Raw genomic sequence first — 20,000 nt, forward strand, 5'->3', positions numbered from 1 at the left:
GGGGAACTTACTCTGGTAAATGGAGAAGGCCAGAAACTGACTCCTGAACAGCTGGTAAATCGGCCCTTCTGGCCTTAAAGGAGAAAAACAGACACGTAAGACATAACCAAGATGCTTTGCTAGCTGTCAATCTTTAGAAATGAGCCTATGAAGTGGAATCTCACCATGTCAGCATGACCCCTGACAGGAAGGTGGACACGTAGTGATGAGACACCCACCAGCCTTTAATTCTGAAAGCACACATGACCACTAAAGTCTTGTTACTTAGTCATTCAACATTTGCGTAATAGATAAACTTAAAAGGCCAACAGGGGAATGACAGAGGATCTGCTACAGTAAGCAGAGCGTCAGTGTACCTCCCATCAAAATAAAGACAATTACAGCTAATTCAAGCAGTCAGCTCACCTGGAGCCATTACTCATTAAGATACTCTCCCTTATGGTCAGGGTGCAATAGTACCAGACCAATAAAAAATTGAAGATTTCATCTGTCACTCTGAAACACAAACAAACACATACACTGTTGTCAAGAGTGTGTTTTCTCCCACATGGTCATAGCTAGTTGGAGCAGAGAGCATCTCACCGGTAGTTCAGAACAAACAGGCAGCTTACAGCACCAAGCATCAGGATTATGGTCATGTACAGCTTAAACTTTTCATACTCATCTTTGTAAGCAAACCTGTCAGAAGACAAACAGATAGGCCAGATTATAACCCCCAGCCTAACGCTCAATGGATCAAATTAGAACTGACTTCATTTTTTTAAAACATAAAATTTAATTGTAGAACTGTTTTTTTGGGCTTACTTTGCCTGGTTGCTGAGAAGTGTTACATTCACATTTCCAAGGACCAAATTTAAGTACAATCTGTGGAAAACAGAGGAGACAACAGGAAGCAAATGCAGGTAAACTCTCCAAACACACTGAAGCAGATAAACACACCAACGGCAGATTCCCAACAACACTGATGCGTAATTTCAACAGCCACATTCTTAGAATCACCCACCACAACCCCAACAGACCCTTCATACAGTACACCAGTCTTCCAGATGTATTTTATAGGTATTGGGTGTAGGTACAGTCCTCCAGGTGTGTTTTATAAGTGATGGGTGTAGGTACAGTCCTCCATGTATTTTAGTTGTTGGGTGTAGGTACAGTCTTCCAGGTGTGTTTTATAGGTATGAAGTGTAGGTACAGTCCTCCAGGTGTTTTACAGGTATATAATTACAGCTGTCCAGACAGTCTGATCTTTCACTTACTCGTTTCTGACCACAGGCCAGATGACCACTGCTGCTGTGGTCAGATACTGACCCCTGATGAAGTCAGAGGGCCAACACTGCGTACAACAACAATAGGTCACAAACTCTAACTGTTCACTTACAAAATATTCCCTTAAAGAGGTGTTTGTACTAAAGTGGCTGCTGACTGTATATCCTTAAGGGGTAGGGTAGATAACACTTTGCAACCCTTCCACCACAGTGGAAATAAATCTTAAACAACAAAGTCTCTGGATTATTTTCCTTAATTTATGATACACTTCTGATTTCATTTTTCTACACTTACCCATTTTTCTTTGGCAAATAGGCTTCCATATCAAAGAAAACATTCTGCTTCTCTTTAATCTGAGACTGCAGATGGTTTATCATCCAAGAGTCCTGTTCATCGCAGGCTTTTCCGTACCTGTACAGAGGAGCACAGTCATTGCACATGGTCCTCGCAGTAGTTAGTGAGTCCTTCCTCACTGCAGCTCGTACCTGTGCAGCGTCAGCCGCAGCTCTCTGAGGCCCTTCCGCTGTTTGCTAATGGCACTGCTGCATTTCGCCTGGAGGTTCGTCAGCTCTTCAAGCTTCTGTCTGTAAACTTTGTGTGTCTCCTATAAAAAGACAAGTGAATCTTTCCAGTAGCTTCTCATCAGCACACAGCGTGCCAAAACGGCTAGAATCGCCCGAGAACGAGAATAATAAAACCAAAGCCCTAAAACAGGACCACCAAAGGCAAACTCAGTAAGAGATGTTCAATACCACACCACAGTAGAGCTCTGCTCTATGGCGGACGTTAGCTAGCTTAGCTCTAGCAGTGGTCAAACCGCACTGAGCACTAAACTGAACAAGACAGCGAACCGAACCCGAGCTATATAACCCATTAGTTAAGGAGGAGGCACACATCAACAAGGCAGCTACTGGAAACATGTTTAAACATGCTCACTAACGTTCGCGAACTAATATAGCGCTAGCTGCCCGGCTAGCCCCATTATTGTTCGTCATAACAGCTATGTTATCTTAACTGCTAACGCTTTACTGGAGTCTGGTTCGTGTCTGCACAGTCAGACTGTTCGTTGTTCATTCACACGTCCAAACCTGTAATTCGTGGTATTCTTGGTCTATTTGCTCCAGTTCGCTTCGACATCGCTCCAGTGACATTGTACCCCTCCGCGTGCTGCCTGGCCGCCACTAGGTGGCACATCTGTAACTACGGCAACCATCCGCTTCTTCTTCGTGACACATCACGACCTCCACACCAGCGCCCTCTAGCGACACATTACGACCTCACACCAGCGCCCTCTAGCGACACATTACGACCTCACACCAGCGCCCTCTAGCGACACATTACGACCTCACACCAGCGCCCTCTAGCGACACATCATGACCTCACACCAGCGCCCTCTAGCGACACATCACGACCTCACACCAGCGCCCTCTAGCGACACATCATGACCTCACACCAGCGCCCTCTAGCGACACATCACGACCTCACACCAGCGCCCTCTAGCGAGCGGCGGATTCATAACCAAAGTTATTCGGTCCGGCGTGTTGCTAAGTTACCCCGCACGCAGAGATCACTCGGGCCTGTGGCTGCCACTCACCGTTCAGAACTGGTCTCTCAAATGCCGATTAAGTTTCTCGGTTAACCAGTTTGCATGTAACAGTTTAACGTAAAGCAATGTATCACCTAAAGATAACACGGAAAACGGAGCCCCTGTCAAAACAGTGGGACAGAAAGGCTGAGAAAAGCGGGCTGCGCCACACCGTGTACTCGGTGAACGGGGATGAATACACGGGCGAGTGGCTGCACAACAAGAAACACGGTACGGAACGAGGCGCTGCGTGCTCACTCATGCGGTATGACTGGGTAGTTTTAGGTACCACCACTGCTGACCTGGATCTATATTGAAAGGTTGTGTCCTGACTGTTTCCGCTTTTTCTTGGAAAAGGAAAAGGAAGTCAGGTTTGGAAGAAAGCTGGAGCTGTATATGACGGAGACTGGAAATTTGGGAAGCGCGATGGCTACGGGACACTGAGGAAGTTACAACCGTCATCTGCTCAGTATGTCAGGGTGTACTCGGGGGCCTGGAAAAACGACAAGAAGGAGGTACATATCACTCAGGTTGAAGCTCACGTTTGCTTGCATATATGGGGGGTTTTAGATTTAAACTGTAACAAAAATGTGACTTACCTGCAGTCTCCGCCTGCAGGGTTATGGGACGCACTTTTACAGCGCGACTGCGTGTTACGAGGGTGAATGGCTGGAGAATGAGCGCAACGGGTGGGGCAGAATGCGCTATGAAAACGGAGACATTTACGAGGGACAGTGGCTCAGGGACAGACGCCACGGTCAGGGCTTGCTCCTTCTGGGTAGGAACCTCCTCAGTGGAAGCAGACATTAGCAGAGCCCCTCCACAGTCCCTGTCTCACGGTCTCACTTTCCCCTCTGTGCTCAAGCCAATCACAACAGGTACGAGGGGAGCTGGGAGGATGGGAGGGAAAATGGATACGGACGCTTTTACTTCCTGGATAAGGGCAGAGTGTACGAGGGCTTCTGGGTTGACGGGGTCCCCAAATGTGGAACAGTGTGTGATCTTGGAAGAGACCACGCACCAAGACCACCCACGTACCCAATCCCTGAGGTAAACCATGACCATTAACCTTTAAAGACCGTATAGTGCATGCGTCAGAGCTTTACATAACTGACATTATTCACTAAACTGAACAGCAAGTCTTCTCCAAGGTGCGTGTGCAGGACGTGGACTCTGTGCTGATGGAGGGTGTAGCACGTTATTCCGCCGTGAGAAGTAAAGCAGGCAGGCAGTGCGGAGGATGTGACCACACACAGCCTGTCTGAGTGAAATCTACACTCCGTCAGTCAGCTTCAACATCCCAGCATCCAGCGCAAGAGCACACAGCAAAATCACACGTGTAAAACAATGAGTCCATTATACGCTTCACAGATCCTGTAACATTGGTACAGAGGAACGATGAGAGACGCACATCTCAGCATGAGCTTTACTTTTATTTGTTTAAGACTATGAAGTTCATGATAAATTAATGAAAAGCTTCCAGATAATCCAATAATTGAACCATACAAAAATTGGTTCTAACATACAATTCATGTATTTGGAAATAATTTTGTTTAATTGTATTTGGCAATACAAAACCACCAAACTCCAAGGCCACTCAGTGTAATGCTGGAAGGACACCACCATAACGCCAAGATTAGTCCTCAAAACACGGTGTCCCAGGGCTGAAGTCAGTTTCACAGAATAACACACAAAGTGCTTATATACTATACCTACTTTAAAAAAACAAAAAGGGGCATTTCTAAAAATGTGTGATCATGAAATATAAGATCAAATTTGGCACATATTGATGTTTAGAATATTGAGGTTCTAGCTGGAACTGAAAGCCATTGGGGGAAAACAACAACTTTGATCCAGATCTGGAACTTATGAATGAATAAAACCTCTATTCTGATGATCAGACATCAGTGTGAAAGCTTGCGCTCTGAAGGCCAGTCCACCAAATCACGTAGAACATTTAAAAACGTAGCTTGCCTTGTTCTCTACACCAGACTGCTGTTGCTGTGTGAGACGAACACTGTACCTCTAATGATTTATGATTAAAGAGGACGTTCATCCAGATTGTTCATTCAGTGCATGCTGACAGTGCTGCTTCTGTATAGATGATCGCAAACGTGGCAGAAACTGCCTATATAATTTGAACACACAACACCAAACACTTCCTTAAATATACACATGCACAAACAGGCAGACAGTATAGTAGTGATAAAACAAGGTTCACTTTGGCCCTGCCCTCAGTGGGCGGGGTTATGGGGAGGCAGGGGAACAGAGAGCAGACCCCTCCCCTCTTTGGTCCAGCGCATTCTGCAGTCTGGTCAGATCTTCCAGTTCCTCCAACTCCTGGAACTGGCGGTCAGTCTTGTGGCTGACCAGCGAGCGGTAGAAGTGCACGGCGAACACGATGAAGACAAGGCCGAAGGGCACCATGATGGAGGTGGAGGTGATGGCTGCTGCTACACCTGCGGACATGGTGCTGTTCCTCTGCTCTTTGGGTCTGATGGGCAGGAACTTCACCCAGCAGAGCAGCACCACCTCGGCCAGGAACAGCAGCGTGCCGATGACGGTGGAGAAGGCCCAGGCCAGCTCGATGTGGTGGTGCATGCGCTCGTGCGGCGACTCCTTGACCGAGTTGAGGTTGTGCACGTTGCTGACGGCCTCCAGGTTGGGCAGGATACAGGTGCTGATCATCAGAGCGAACAGGTGCACGGCCACCAGCACCGTGGTGCAGGCGCTGAATGCAATCAGCAACCCGGGAGGGTAGTCATGGCTGGTGTCCAGCTGCACCTCCACCATGGCCACCTACACACACACACACACACACACACACACACACACACGACTGTGAAGAAACAAAGGGTGGCGCATTTGACTCGGGTCCTCTCAGTAGGTACTGAACTCAGCCCCCCCCCCCGCAGAATAATTGTGACTTTCCAGATGATCATAAATAATACATGTAAAGACGCGTTTTATAAAGAGCAATTTTTGAACAGCAAAAGTGGCGTGTACGCCTTACGGGAAATTTTACTCCGCCATTGAAATGTTTGTAGATTTTGGCGCAGTGGCAATCCTGCCTCGTGATACGGTATTTTCACTGTACCTCCCCGCTGCGGCTGCCCTGCGACAACCGCGTGCAGTCAGCAAACACAAAAACAAAACAACCCTCAATAAAAGGAGAAAAACCCTCGAGGTGTGCAATTGAGAAAAAGGGAGATCACAGCACAATCCCCACATCCAAAAAATAACAATCCCAATAATTCAAATTTTAAATTGGTGTGAATGAAGAACAAAACGGGAGAATGAAAGTGGCATGAAAGGAAGCACTTCGCATTCACCAATAATCGTGCAAATCACAAGAACGCCAGCGCAGGCCTGCTCACCATGGCGAAACCAGAAAGCAGCGCCGAGGTGCGGCTGGACGCCTTGAGCTTCGCCCTGCTCAGATACAGGCGCCTCCAGGACAGCGCCTGCAGCGAGAGCTCGCTCCGGCTCATCGCACGTTACCCGCCTGGTCCGGAGCGCTGCGGTACTCCGGGACTTAAAGAACAAGGCGCTTACGATCCGTGACATCCACCCGAACCTCAGCGTGCGAACCCCGCTCCCCCGTGACCAAGCCCACATCAGCGGGCGACTCGCGCAGCGTTGCTGTAGCTTTACCCACAAGTCCCCGCGCCAGTGCGAGAACCACCTTACCAGCACGAGCTGTGCACGAGGCAGTGACGCATAGATTGTAGTTCATGAAATTAAGTGGTTACACGTTTATATTAAAAAGGAATTGGCCTACTGCCGTTTGGGTTTGGAAAAGGTCTCATACATAATTTGGGATCTACGATTATATACATCGGGCAAACTAATTTCAAAATATATATATATCCGTAATCTAGCACAATGGGCACGCTGCCTGCCAAAGTCAACGGTTAAAATTGTGATTAGAGTTCTAATCTTTGAATACGCCTAAAAAAAACCTCACACTCAAAATAAAAGTCTGAATGAGATATTAAAGGTTGCGAATGATTAAGAACTTCACATCAGTTTCACTTCTGTGCGTCCATGGTGGAAGAAAGCACGCGCTCAAGACATCACAAGAAACAGCAGCAGCAGCGCGTGCGTGCAAGATCGCTCCTGACGGGGGAAACAGAAATAAAGGAACAGTCGCTTTAACTGAGAAAAACGTTTATTGAAGCAGCACATCGGAAAAATCCTATTCGCGGCAGTTACATGTGCGAGAGAGATGCACGTACCTTCGCACGAGCTTCTACATAAACATGACGCGTGACGTTCTAGCAATGTTTTGATTCTGTTGAGCGTGACGTCACTTACCACTACACAAAAATGGTTCCTACTTAGTTTTTCATACAGCAAAGTGTTTACAACTTTAAATGCAACATTTAATCCGAATGAAGGGCTGAGCGAAGGCTGGTGGGATCTGGGAACATGGACACGCGCGAAGAATCTGGACGCAAACTGGTGTGTAGGTCCAGCTCGTCCTTCACCCGCGGCTCGCGGCCACTCTGTTAGATGCATCTGCATTGTCGCTGGCCTGAATTTCACCGCCATAGAGTTCGTGCGAATAACGGCGTACGTTTGCTGGCTGCAACCCGTGCGGTTATACATGCTTGTAGTAGTAATAGCGCGATGTAAACAAGTAATTACACGCTCCTTGTTACAAAGACACTATCGATGCTCCAGTCATATGCTCGTAACATACAACCGTAACATATCTCCGTGCAGAAGTGAGCCTTACCGAAAATTACAATCAAAAAGTTACGATTTAGTTGAGTTACCAAGGAGTTAGTACATTTCTCTTAATTGTTTGATCTCTGCAGGCGATTTGTGGTGGATGGCACGGCCTACAATTAACAATCTGCAGCGACGTTAAGCGCACGTGCTAGGAAACATTTGCAGAAAAGCAGAAATCCTAGAAATGCACGTTCGTATTGGCTTTAACCTGCCAGTCCAACGGTCTTTGCAGCAAGGCGTCGCCGTATATTATTAATCTAAATGAATCATTGGACGGCGTAACACGTAACGCTCGCTTCATTTCGAGTGGGTTAATTGTAGCCTAATTTACTTTATCTTCTTTTTCAAAATGTATTTTTTATGGGAACAGCGATCCATTGGCCGAATGATGTACGATGAAAATGAGGATTTGTCTGACGTGGAAGAAATCGTAAATATCAGAGGATTTAACGTGGAGGAGAAACTTGGGAGCGAGCGGTACAACAGTAACTTAGTCCGCTACATGGACGGCAAAGGTGAGCTGTCCTTCACGTCACTCCCCACACGTATGCTCTATGACGTCATATTGTCTTACACTTGCTAGGTTTTCTGGCTTGGCTGTTGAGTGCAACATCTGTACGTCCGTCGAGTTTCACGCCTGCCCTGGTCAGGACGGAAACTGATAATGTGATATTTGTTTTTCAGATTTTACCTATGAGTATGTTCAAAGAGAAGCGCTGCGCGTGCCCCTGATTTTCAAGTCGAAGGAAGGGCTAGGGGTCAGGTGAGCTGGGATGCCGTGGCTCCATATAACTACTGAATGTGCAAGCCAGTCACAGGCTAACTGCCATATTTTTATTTCAGAATGCCAGATCCAGAATTTAATGTGAGTGAAATCAAAGGTCTCGTGGGTAAGTATGGGTGATGACATATTTGGCCTTCTCTTTTAAGTTACTTTTTTCACTATAGTGCAGTTAAATACAATGTGTAACTGAGGACTATAATTGTAGGGATAAGTTATGAGCCATATTACAGAAGCAGGGAAGAACGTGTGTGGATCGTGTTCTGAGTCTCCTGCTTCTGTAGCTGCCAGCTGGGCTTCGTCAGACTCACGTATCTCTGCTCCCGACTTTGCCTGAGTTGGGGCAGGAAAAACTACAGATCAGGGATGGAAGTAAATCTCTGCAGCACAGTCAACGCCCAGAACTGAAAACCCTTGGCCTGTAGGACAGCGTGCAGGGCGTACAGGGCTTGCAGACAGCGTGCAGGGCCTGCAGACAGTGCACAGTGCATGCAGGGTTTGCAGACAATGTGCAAGGTGTGCAGACAGTGTGCAGGATGTACAGACAGTGTGTATGGAATGCAGACCGTGTATAGGGTGTGCATACAGTTTGCAGGGTGTGCAGACAGTGCACAGTGCATGCAGGGATTGCAGATAGTGTGCAGGGCGGGCTAGATTGGGTTGAAGGTAGATTGGGTTGGGGCCCAACACCAGTTCTGAAGATCTGGCACTCAGCAGAGTTTAGTTGCAGCACTAGTCGAACACACCTGAAGCAGGTGATCAAAGCCTACAGTAGAATCTCAATATTAGAGGCAGGTGTATAAAAAAACAAACTCTGGAGTGTGCTGCATCCCCAGGTGATGAGTTTGCCACTCCAGGTCTTCCTAAGCCTAGTGTCCTCTTCTGCTAAACTCTTAGGTTTAGCGCCTCTCGGGCAGCTATGATGTGAAGCTCTAGCCAAGCTCAGCTAAGATCATGTGTTAGGAGTCTTGCTTGACTTTGTTTATACTCTCAACATTTTTAATATTTAATTGCAGTGTCTTATTAGTATATTAATTTTCTTGATTTTTCTCATTTATTAGATCAGGAATGTAAAAGTAGAGTTCCTGATTAAACAATATGCCTTTACTAAAAAAAACCTCTCCTCATGTTTAACAAACTCCTCTCAGCATGTTTACTGCATCACTTCAGTGGAGATTCTTTTTTACACACTCACTAACTCTAGCCCTGGTCAAAAATGGACATTTCTCAATCTTTAGAAAGTGTTGGGAAGGTGTTTAGATTATTGTTACCCTTTGACTCATTACCTGTGAAGTTCTCTGCTGTCCTATATGAAAACACCAGACTGTGTTTTATAAAGTTGCTGTTCCTCTTTCCGCTGTGACGTTTTTGACTCTGTGCGTGCCCTCTGGTGGTGGGGCTTAAGAACTGCATACAGGGAGAAGTTCTAGGCCTTCACAGGTGATGGTTTATTTGTTTCCTTATAACAAGGATTTTTCTGTGTGTGCATGTATGTGTGTGTGCAGGAAGCCGTCGAATGGTGGATGTGATGGACGTCAGCACGCAGAAAGGATCAGAGATGAGCATGGCTCAGTTCACTCGTTACTATGAGACCCCAGAAGAGGAACGAGGCAAACTGTTCAATGTCATCAGTCTGGAGTTCAGCCACACCAAACTGGAGAACCTCATCCAAAGACCCACTGTGGTACAGAGATAAACAGTTTACACAGCTCAAACCAGCACCATGCAGCTCAAACCAGCTCCACACAATGCAAACCAGCACCATGCAGCTCAAACCAGCACTACACAACTCAAGCCAACACCACACAACTTAAACTAGCACCATGTAGCTCAAACCAGCACCACACAGCTCATTCCTGATTGGTGAAATATTTCATTGGCACTGCAGTTTTATACAGTAAGTAATTTGTTTATAATAAAACAGATGGTCATTCTTATGTCACTCAGAACACACCTAAGGGTCTTCATACGTCAGCCATTTCAGGTCTGTGTGTTAGCAGGGTTTGTGGTTTGTGATCTCATAGTGATTTCCATGTCAAGGGGCTATGTGATGTCATAGTGTTTTCTTTGTAAATGATTTGTGATGTCATAGTGATTTCCCTGTAAAGGGGATTTGTGATTTCATAGTGATGTTCCTGTAAAAGGGATTTATGATGTCATTGTGATTCCCCTGTAAAGGGGATTTGGGATGTCACTGATTTCTCCATGAAGGGGATTTGTGATGTCATAGTGATGTTCCATTAAAGGGAGTTTGTGATGTCATCATGATTTCCCTGTAAAGGGGATTTGTGAACTCATAGTGAGTTCCCTGGAAAGCAGATATGAAGTGTTTTATGTGTGTTTGAAGGTGGATTTAGTGGACTGGGTGGACAACATGTGGCCAGTCCATCTGAAAGAGAAACAAACTGAAGCTACCAACATTATATCTGAGATGAAATACCCAAAGGTCCAGAGGTAAGGCTACAATTTTACTTCATTAGACCATTCTAAAACAAACACACACACACACACACACACACACACACACACACACACACACACACACACACACACACACACACACACACCCTACACCAAGGTTGGACACTCTCCCAGGGTTGTGACACAGTCTGAGGAGGCTCATGCAGGTTGCTAGGCAGCAGTTCTAATGCCACAGGAGCTTCTCAGTCTACTGCAGTTTGCCCTTGCATCCTGTTTAACTGTGCCAGTCCCTCCCTCCATGTCCCGCCTCTAACTATGCTCCGCCCCCAATAACTCTGCCCCGCCCGTAACTCTGGTGGCTGTGGTGATCAGATGTGGGCTGCAGCCTGTAGCAGAGGGGGTGGAGTCTAGTGGGGCATGGCCTGTGGAGATACTGTCTATAGTGATGGTTTGGAGTTACTGAGGGAATTTCTCTCTCTTTTTTTTCTTTTCCTCTCTTTCTTTTTCTTTCTCTTTTCCTCTCCCTCTCTCTCTCCCTCTCTCTCTCTCCCTCTCCTCTCCTTCTCTCTCCCTCTCTTTCTCTCCCTCTCCTCTCCTTCTCTCTCTCTCTCTCTCTCTCTCTCTCTCTCTCTCTCTCCATAGGTATTGTCTGATGAGTGTAAAAGGCTGCTTCACTGATTTTCACATAGACTTCGGTGGAACCTCCGTGTGGTACCACGTCTTCAGGGGGCAGAAGGTGGGTCAGCGTCCAGCTAGGTGCAGGCCCGGGATCTTCTACCCGCCTGCAGGGCTGTGGAACACAAACCCCGGGTTTGCTGTGTCTTTAATGGTTAATAAACTGCACAGGAGCCTTTGATCAGCTCCCACAGCTCTCCTGTGTAGCCGTGGCGACAGGGAAATGTGTACAGGCAGATTACAGGCTAAATCTGCAAGTCTGTGGGTGACTGACACAATCCCAGGAAGTCAGATCAGAATGGTTGGATGATGGAGATAAAGGAGCCATTCACCGTGGGCTGGAGAAGAACGCTGTGTGTGTGTGTGTGTGTGTGTGTGTGTGTGTGTGTGTGTGTGTAGGTGTTCTGGCTCATCCCCCCCACTGCTCATAACCTGGAACTGTATGAGGACTGGGTTGTCTCCGGGAAACAGAACGACGTGTTCCTGGGGGACCGTGTGGAGGGGTGTCAGCGTATGGACCTCAAACAGGGAGACACATTCTTCATTCCCTCGGGTCAGTCCAACAGTCTGCATGTGACAGGTGGCTCGCTCCTGGACCGATCCAGCTGTCTATAGCTGTGTCACCCTATACACACCACTGTCCTGCAGATCAATGACATGATAAACATGTTGTTCACATTCATGCCAACAAGAGAGAGGAACTGGACTGTAAAAAAGGGTTGTTTGCATATTGTGTATGCATCTATGTATGTATGTTTGTGTGTGAGGGTATATATGGTTGCACGTGTATGTATGTGTGTGCATGTGTGTGCGTGTGTGTGTATGTTTGTGTGTGAGGGTATATATGGTTGCACGTGTATGTATGTGTGTGAGGGTATATATGGTTGCACGTGTATGTATGTGTGTGCGTGTGTGTGTATGTTTGTGTGTGAGGGTATATATGGTTGCACATGTATGTATGTGTGCGCATGTGTGCACGTGTGTGTGTGCGTGTGTGTGTGTGTGTGCGTGCGTGCGTGTGTTTTCAGGCTGGATCCACGCTGTCTACACTCCGGAGGACTCCCTGGTCTTCGGGGGCAACATTCTCCACAGTTTCAACATCCCCATGCAGCTGACCGTCCATGAGATCGAGAACCGAACTAAAGTATGTATTCATCTAACTGTGTGTGTGTGTGGGTGTGTGTGTGATTAGGTAGTGTATATTTGTGTGTTTTTATAGTGTATGCTGGTTTTGTGTGTGTGTGTGTGTGTATGAGTACATTCTGTGTGTGTGTTGCATGTGTTTGTGTGTGTGTTTTGAGTGTTTGTGTTTTGTGTGTATGAATGTTTGTGTGTGTGTGTGTGTGTGTTTCACTACATTTACATTTAAATTTACATTTACATCATTTAGTAGACGCTCTTATCCAGAGTGACTTACAAAAGTGCTTTGTCATTTCCTCATAGAACACATCCTAGTACAGTACAGTAGGTTAGAGTCCAACATACCAATGAACTAGAACACTGTAAAATACAGGGATCAGTGGTGATACCTAGAAGTGTGAAACACATATAAGCTCTGTAACAGACAACAATCAATAACCAGGTGTAATAAACAATCCCCTTCAATACTAGATTTTGCATACGAGCAGGGTCAGTAGTCATTTAAATACTCGGAACAGATGGGTCTCAGACTGCGAGGGACTCAGTGGTCCAGACAGCCTTTGTAAGACTTTGCTTTATATCGGTTATGCTGCTTTGATCCAAGGCCAGGGTGGGTTGTACAGCAGAAATATTATATCATGATATTTCCATTTATTCTCACATAATATTTAGTATTTAATAGTATTTACGCACACACATATCAACACAGACATGTAATAACAGTAGCTAGTCATAATGTTTTGATGCTTCCTAACAAGTTAGATTACAGACTGTCCACCAACAAAAAAGGAATAACCACATTTTTAAAAAGCTGTGAAAAATTATGGATACAAATAAAGCAGTAAAATGGGATAATAGTTTAACTAGTTTTTGTCCAGTGAGCCTTTTCTCTCTGTTATATTAGTGATATTTGTTTTCAGACGTTCTGTAATTGACACACACAGAGTGATGACGGAGGCTATGGGGGATGAGGACGCAGAGTGATGGGGCTGACTCGGGCTGACTCGGGCTGACTCGGGCTTACTCGGGACGTGTCTCTGCCTTGCAGGTGCACTCCAAGTTCCGCTACCCCTTCTTCTACGAGATGTGCTGGTATGTGTTGGAGCGGTATGTGCAGTGCCTGACCAAGCGTTCCTACCTCAGCGCTGACTTCCAGACCGCAGCCGGGCGGGATGGTGAGTGGACAGGCCAACCAGAGAGTGAGGCATCGTGGGAATGTTTGCAGAGACAACAGCAGCTGTTTTTCTTTCTGTCCCTCTCAGGCAGTGAGACTTTGAGCTGTGAAAGCCCTGCCCCTCGCCCACGGACAGGCATAGACGACACGTCAGGGAAGACACAGGAGGAGCAGACTGAGAGAGCAGCCCTGCCTTATCCCGTCCCCACTGCCTCGCGTGACCTCAAAGCCCCACCCACCAGCGACTCGGACGATCAGGAGGGGGCGGGCTCTCCGGGCTGGGAGGGGCTGTCCACATGGACACACCTGACCGAGTACGAGCTGAGCGGCCTGCAGGCCCTGGTGGAGAAGCTGGAGTCCCTGCCAGAGAACAAACGCTGCGTCCCATCAGGCATCGAGGACCCCGAGGCCCTGCTGGAGAATGTGAAGGTCTGAGCTTCTCTCACTTGGCCAGGCTTGCGCTCACCGTCGGTCTCTCTCACTGTCGGTCTCTCTCACTGTCGGTCTCTCTTTCTCTTATTCTCTTCTGTGTCTCTGGTCTCAGTGCTGGCTGCTGGGAAGGCCCCTGTGCTGCTGTAGTGATTCTGTGTGTGTGTGTGTGTGTGTGTGTGTGTGTGTGTGTGTGTTCCTGTGCTGATTCTGTGTGTTGTGCTGTGTGTTCTTGTGCTGATTCTCTGTCTGTGTGTGCTGTGTGTTGCTGTGCTGTTCCTGTGCTGATACTGTGTGTGTGTGTGTGTGTGTGTGTGCTGTGTGTTCATGTGCTGATTCTGTGTGTGTGTGTGTGTATGCGTTCTGTGCAGGTGGTCTTAAGAGCGCATGCTGAAGACGACCCCCTGCTGGCCGTCACGGGGATGCCGATTGTGTGCTGGCCTGAGAAGTCCATCAAGGTAGCAGTCCAAGTGGAACCAAGTTAGTTAGGGTTAGGGATAGCGATAGGGTTAGTGTTTAGGGGTTAGGGGTTTTGTGTTAGGGTTTAGGTGTTAGGGGTTATGGGTTAGTTAGGGGTTAGCTGTTAGGAGTTATGGGTTAGGGTTAGGTGTTAGGGTTTAGAGTTTAGGGTTAAAGTTAGGGTTTAGGTGTTAGGGGTTATGGGTTAGTTAGGGGTTAGCTGTTAGGAGTTATGGGTTAGGGTTAGGTGTTAGGGTTAGAGTTTAGGGTTAAAGTTAGGGGTTAGGGTTAGGGGTTAGGGTTAGTATCTTCAGTTTCTTCACCACACCAGGACCCCTAAGTCTACACTTCTCTGTGAGGGCCTCTGGCTTTAAGATCCACTACATATGCACGAAGACAGAATCCACTGGTGTCTGATTTTGCTTTATTTATATATACCAATAGCAATGTTTGATTTGTGTGTGTGTGTGTGTGTGTGTGTGTGTGTACAGCCGCGGGCTCCAGTCCGCCCTAGAGCACGTTCAGGCACTTGTGGGGTGGCTCCAGCAGCTGCTGGGGGGTCAGGGGTCAGGTTAGGCTGTATGCGGGGCTCGTCAGGGTCACGGCGGAGGCGCACACGCTGTAGGAGGTGTGAGGCGTGTGTGCGGGTTGAGTGCGGACTGTGTCACTTCTGCAGGGACATGAAGAAGTTCGGAGGACCAGGACGCATGAAACAGTCCTGCATTCTGAGGCAGTGCATCGCTGTGAGAACACACACACACACTATAAAACACAACCTATAACACACACACACTATAAAACACAACCTATAACACACACACACATACACACACTATAACACACACACACTATACTACAACACACACACTCACACACACCATCACACACACACTATAACACACACACACACACACTATAAAACACACACTATAACACACACACACACACTATACTACAACACACACACTCACACACACTATCACACACACACACACTATAACACACAGACTCACACACACACACACTATACTATAACACACACACACACACACACACTACACTACACTTATACATCCTGTTATTTTCTAAAGACTTTCGAGTGTTGGAAGGTTGGATGTAATGCTTGAATATTAACTGAACTTTATTGCTGTAAAGTGATCATTTATGTTTAGTTATAACTGTTATATTCTCAATATTAACATACAAATGCATGTGTATGAAGGAGGTTATATTATAATATATATTATTAGTAGCAAATGTTGCTCTTCCATGACCACTAGTGGTTCGGTTCTACTATTGCAGTTCTACTATTGCAGAATCAAACTTCTGCAAATGTTTCCTTTCTATAAAAGCAATGACCGAACTGGAGGATGCATTCACACTTTAAATTGATTAATTTTCCTTTTGTGTGTGTGTGTGTGTGTGTGTGGCCAACAGCCTATGCTGCCACACACAGCAGTGTGTGTAGTGTGTGGAGAGGCGGGGAAGGAGGACGCGGTGGTGGAGGAGGAGGAGAGGGTGCGGTTGATGCTGATGGAGTGCTCCATTTGCAACGAGATTCTCCACCCTGCCTGCCTGAAGGTCAGCTTCCTCCTATTACCTGTGCGAAGATGGAAACTGTGTGTTCAGCACTGAGCCACAATGGCTGCCCACTGGTTTGGCAGTAGTGCACAGGACACTCGAGCGCAGTGGTCTCTCAGTGTTCTGCTAAATGTAATCCACCAGTACTCCACCTGCACTCCACCAGTGCTCTGTTGCAGAGTGCACTTGTGTTTGTGTGTGATTCACAATCATGTTAGATGTGGGATGTTTTGAGGTTTTTGATGATGGACATCCAGCTTTGTTCAGAGATGCTGTTGTGTTTGTTCAGGTGGAGGTGGGTGGTGAGGTGATGGAGGTGGGTGGTGTGGTGAATAACGAACTGCCAAATTGTTGGGAGTGTCCCAAATGCAACCAAGCAGGGAAGGCTGGCAAGGTAAACAACACCATCACTGCCCATTTGACCCAACCACTCCCACTCATCCCAACCACACCCTCTCCACCCAACACCATACTCACACCACTGATAGTGGAGTTTTTCTGTTCTCTCTCCTGGCTGTAAACAGAAGCGAGGACCTGGCTTCAAATATGCCCCTGCCCTGCCTGGCTCTCTGCTCAAAGAACCCCGCCTCCCGAAAAACATTAAGGACAAGCTAGGTGCATGTGTAACCAAGGAAACGCCTGCTACCATGGCAGCCATCCCATCAGCATCCAAACAGAAGCCAGAGGCAGTGGACATGTTCATTAGCAAGCCTGTGCTTGAGGCGGAGCCTGATGATGATAACAAGAATCTCTCTGTGCTGGAGGCGGAGCCTGATATCAACCAGCATCTCTCTTTGCTGGAGGCGGAGCCTAATGATATCAACAAGAATCTTTCTGTGCTGGAGGCAGAGCCTGATGATCTCAACAAGCATCTGTCTGTGCTGGAGGCGGAGCCTCTGCTGAAACTCAAAGCAGAGGTGGAGCCTCTTTCCCGGAAGAGGAAGCTGACTCCAGACTCCGAAGCACACGCGAGCAGAAGGAAGGTGTCGTGACGCTGCCTGTTCCCTTCAAACGTTGTTTATATTTCAGTAGATAATATTGGTTCAGTGCTTTGGTGTGTGGACAGATGTATGTGCTTCACCCAGGAACAAGGTTAGCATGCTGTATTGACATCACACTCTCCTCTGAAGACCTCCACACTCCTGCATGACACAAAAACTGAGAAACAGGATGAGGAAGAAGAGAAACATGGGACAGGAAGTGAGGTCAGGTGACTGCAGTATGGGGGGGGGTTTGAGAAAGTAGAGAAGAGCAGAGAAGGAGGAGAGAGAACCAATCACACCTCCATCTTACTGCGCAGGACGTCAACACAGAACCAACCAATCACATTCGTTCCTCATGGACACAGCCAGTTGGTAAGATGGATGGTGATAGACAGGTGAACAGCCAATCAAAACTCGGGTGCAAACTGACAATGTAGGTGAAAGGTGAATCAGAAAGACAGAGTGACTCGGTCCAGTGAGGCTGAGAGGTGGAGACTCCAGAATAGGTGTTACAGAGGCAGGGGTCTGTGGTAAGAAGACTCCTCCTCCATCTGATTCCAACCACCTGCCCAGGTGTGTTCAGTCACCCACATGTTCTCAGATAGCGCTCCATGTCATCAGGCCGTCTCCCCCTGAATGATGGGCGGAGCCATGTGATTGGCAGGCAGGAGTGGACGTCTGTGTTCAGCCACCTGCGAGACCAGCGCCTGTGGGTGTGTGAGCCTCTGCAGGACGTGGAGCAGGTGGTGAGTGTTAAAGAAACAGGTGTTAAGGGTTCCTGAGTCAGAAACAGGACGAGTCCTGACGGAAGGAATTCTCTCTCTGTCTCTCTCTCTCTCTCTCTCTCTCTGGCTCTGTCTCTCAGGTGCTGAACAGGATGTGAGCTCTTGTAAGTCTATCTCCCCTCTGATGTAGAGTGGTATAATCCATATAATATGCTGTGTGTTAATGTGGTGGGTTGGATTTGTATGTGTTGGGTAGTGTTGTGTGTTAAATGGTGCTGTGTTAATGTGGTGGGTGGTGTTGTGATGGGTAGTGTTATGTGTTATTTTCTACTTCACCTACTACAGACTTATGACTGACCAGATCAACAACCTCCTCACTGCACGCTGGACTCCCTCACACACACCAGCCTGTCAGGCAAGCAGATACACACACACACACACACACACTCGCATACTCACACATATACTCACATGTACACACACACGCTCACATACGCATATGCACAGGCACGCGCACACACACACACACTCTCACACTTGCATGTGCTCACATACACATACACACACACACACAAAATTACATGTCTGACTAAGTTGGTAGTTGAGATGAGCTGTGGTCAGCTGATGTCTGCAGGGTTTTAGCCTGTGTTTAGTGTTCTGGACACTGTTCCTGTCACATGTAGATGTGTGTTTGATTGAGACTACAGAGCGTCTGTCCAATACTGTCAGTCTAAACGTGTCTGGGAATGTCCTGTAGTGTGCAGGGTGATGTTCTGTCCTGGCTTCCTCCAGCGCCACGGGACCATCATCTGCACCAGAGTGGGGCACTCTGACGCCCAGATGTCCGTCAGCGTCCCGTTCAGACTGAACAGACACAGCTAGCCTACGTGGACAGCGCAGGTACACTGGCCACTGATCTGAGAACAGTTACACTAGTCACTGGACTGAGAACGTTTACACTGGCCACTGAGCTGAGAACAGTTACACCAGCCACTGGTCTAAGGGCAGTTACACCAGGCACTGGACTGAGAACGGTTACACCGACCACTGATCTGAGAACAGTTACACCAGCCACTGGTTTAAGGGCAGTTACACCAGGCACTGGACTGAAAGTGCAGTTTCACTGGCCACTGGACTGAGAGCACAGTTTCACCAGACACTGATCTGAGAACAGTTACACTGGGCACTGGACTGTGGGCCAGAAGAGAAGGTCCTCTGGAGAGATTTGGGATCCCAGGACACCTCTGCATGGAGCAGCATGTGTCCTTGAGTGGAACAGCTTTTGGGCTTTTTTATGTTCAGGAGTTCTGGCAACATGCATGTTGGATGTTCAGAGACCTCTGACCTTACCAACACATTCGGCATTTGACAAAATGCAGCTTTTATGAACGACCCAGTTATAAAGCATGTGTTCCGTGTTATGATGCAACGATTGTGCATCATTGTAAAATAATTTTTGTATCAGAGTTTAATTTTGTATGTGCACTTTAAGTGCGTTCCTGGTTGAAGTCCTAACTTTTTTTTCACTCTGTAAACAGGTTTGTTTGTTTTTTTCACTTTGTAAACAGGCTTGTTTGTTTGGTTTTTTTTCCTTCACACTACAAGCTAATGCAGAATTGTACAGAACGAGCCAGAACAGTGAACTCTTTAATGAAGTTCTTGTATGATTTGACACAGATATTCTGTGTTGTCTGACACAGTCCCTTTTCTGTGTATATCTATGGTATAAAACCACCATATTTGCACTGTGTAACATGACAAAATCACCCTATTTTTTCCTGAGTGGACTGTAAATGAACCTGAGTGGATAAAATTGTGGCAGAAAGAGACAGAAGCTCGTCCTGCCCGTTTAAATGAGGTGTGTTATCCAAGCCTGTTCCTGCCAGCGTCTCAAATCTGCACTGATCCGCACACACAGAGCACCAATCACATGTCAGACTGTCTGTCCCGCACAGTATCACAGCGTTCAGCGTGTCTCGTCTGAGTAAATGAGGTCTTGCTCAAATGGCATGTGACCCACGTGACCCCACGCTGCTGGCACTCC

General features: G+C 47.2%; 5 protein-coding genes and 1 long non-coding RNA gene across 9 annotated transcripts in view; 3 read left to right on the plus strand and 3 right to left on the minus strand.

Moving 5' to 3' along the window:
• The window catches only part of tmem120b (transmembrane protein 120B), a 4,433-nt gene extending 1,991 nt beyond the window's left edge, over positions 1–2,442 (minus strand). For all 4 annotated transcript variants that reach the window (XM_035535638.1, XM_035535639.1, XM_035535640.1 and 1 more), the window contains exons 1-8: positions 2,355–2,442; positions 1,752–1,870; positions 1,561–1,677; positions 805–864; positions 583–678; positions 406–495; positions 165–230; positions 12–73 (exon numbers count right to left, since the gene is read on the minus strand). In XM_035535638.1, the coding sequence (XP_035391531.1) occupies positions 12–73; positions 165–230; positions 406–495; positions 583–678; positions 805–864; positions 1,561–1,677; positions 1,752–1,870; positions 2,355–2,417 (673 nt within the window). In that variant the 5' untranslated portion in view covers positions 2,418–2,442. The remainder of the gene's footprint in view (positions 1–11; positions 74–164; positions 231–405; positions 496–582; positions 679–804; positions 865–1,560; positions 1,678–1,751; positions 1,871–2,354) is intronic.
• A 378-nt stretch (positions 2,443–2,820) lies between these two features.
• Positions 2,821–4,910, plus strand: morn3 (MORN repeat containing 3). The gene is made up of 5 exons (XM_027025323.2): positions 2,821–3,082; positions 3,209–3,366; positions 3,470–3,629; positions 3,717–3,901; positions 4,003–4,910. Exons 1-5 carry the CDS (start codon positions 2,938–2,940, stop codon positions 4,114–4,116), a joined length of 762 nt encoding a protein of 253 aa, XP_026881124.2. The 5' UTR covers positions 2,821–2,937; the 3' UTR covers positions 4,117–4,910.
• Positions 4,266–6,488, minus strand: orai1b (ORAI calcium release-activated calcium modulator 1b). Its single transcript, XM_027025324.2, has 2 exons — positions 6,229–6,488; positions 4,266–5,650 (listed from the first exon to the last, which is right to left on the minus strand). Exons 1-2 carry the CDS (start codon positions 6,340–6,342, stop codon positions 5,099–5,101), a joined length of 666 nt encoding a protein of 221 aa, XP_026881125.1. The 5' UTR covers positions 6,343–6,488; the 3' UTR covers positions 4,266–5,098.
• A 489-nt stretch (positions 6,489–6,977) lies between these two features.
• LOC113586912 (lysine-specific demethylase 2B) lies at positions 6,978–17,407 on the plus strand. Its single transcript, XM_035535976.1, has 16 exons — positions 6,978–7,315; positions 7,959–8,103; positions 8,273–8,351; positions 8,432–8,478; positions 9,875–10,053; positions 10,717–10,823; positions 11,433–11,526; positions 11,865–12,018; positions 12,494–12,609; positions 13,654–13,780; positions 13,868–14,208; positions 14,580–14,666; positions 15,159–15,410; positions 16,105–16,248; positions 16,538–16,642; positions 16,773–17,407. The coding sequence occupies exons 1-16, from the start codon at positions 7,283–7,285 to the stop codon at positions 17,238–17,240; spliced, it is 2,478 nt and encodes an 825-aa protein (XP_035391869.1). The 5' UTR covers positions 6,978–7,282; the 3' UTR covers positions 17,241–17,407.
• The window catches only part of rnf34b (ring finger protein 34b), a 22,151-nt gene continuing 14,141 nt past the window's right edge, over positions 11,991–20,000 (minus strand). Inside the window, exon 9 of the mRNA XM_035535977.1 lies at positions 11,991–12,107. Within this exon, the coding sequence (XP_035391870.1) occupies positions 12,091–12,107 (17 nt within the window). The 3' untranslated portion in view covers positions 11,991–12,090. The remainder of the gene's footprint in view (positions 12,108–20,000) is intronic.
• LOC118242889 lies at positions 17,841–18,371 on the plus strand. Its single transcript, XR_004777099.1, has 3 exons — positions 17,841–17,977; positions 18,097–18,120; positions 18,302–18,371. It is a non-coding gene; the product is annotated as an uncharacterized LOC118242889 (long non-coding RNA).

The sequence above is a fragment of the Electrophorus electricus genome, chromosome 17 (assembly GCF_013358815.1).
Source record: "Electrophorus electricus isolate fEleEle1 chromosome 17, fEleEle1.pri, whole genome shotgun sequence".
Taxonomy (NCBI): Eukaryota; Metazoa; Chordata; class Actinopteri; order Gymnotiformes; family Gymnotidae; genus Electrophorus; species Electrophorus electricus.

Coding starts and splice junctions, on each gene's coding strand:
- LOC113586912 (XM_035535976.1), top strand. CDS start 7,283: ATGGACACGCGCGAAGAATCTGGACGCAAACTG. Junction 11,527..11,864: donor ACGTCTTCAGGGGGCAGAAG/GTGGGTCAGCGT, acceptor GTGTGTGTGTAG/GTGTTCTGGCTCATCCCCCC. Junction 15,411..16,104: donor TTCTGAGGCAGTGCATCGCT/GTGAGAACACAC, acceptor TGTGGCCAACAG/CCTATGCTGCCACACACAGC.
- morn3 (XM_027025323.2), top strand. CDS start 2,938: ATGTATCACCTAAAGATAACACGGAAAACGGAGCCCCTGTCAAAACAG. Junction 3,367..3,469: donor GGAAAAACGACAAGAAGGAG/GTACATATCACT, acceptor CTCCGCCTGCAG/GGTTATGGGACGCACTTTTA. Junction 3,902..4,002: donor CCACGTACCCAATCCCTGAG/GTAAACCATGAC, acceptor GTCTTCTCCAAG/GTGCGTGTGCAGGACGTGGA.
- orai1b (XM_027025324.2), bottom strand. CDS start 6,342: ATGAGCCGGAGCGAGCTCTCGCTGCAGGCGCTGTCCTGGAGGCGCCTG. Junction 5,651..6,228: donor TGCTTTCTGGTTTCGCCATG/GTGAGCAGGCCT, acceptor GTGTGTGTGTAG/GTGGCCATGGTGGAGGTGCA.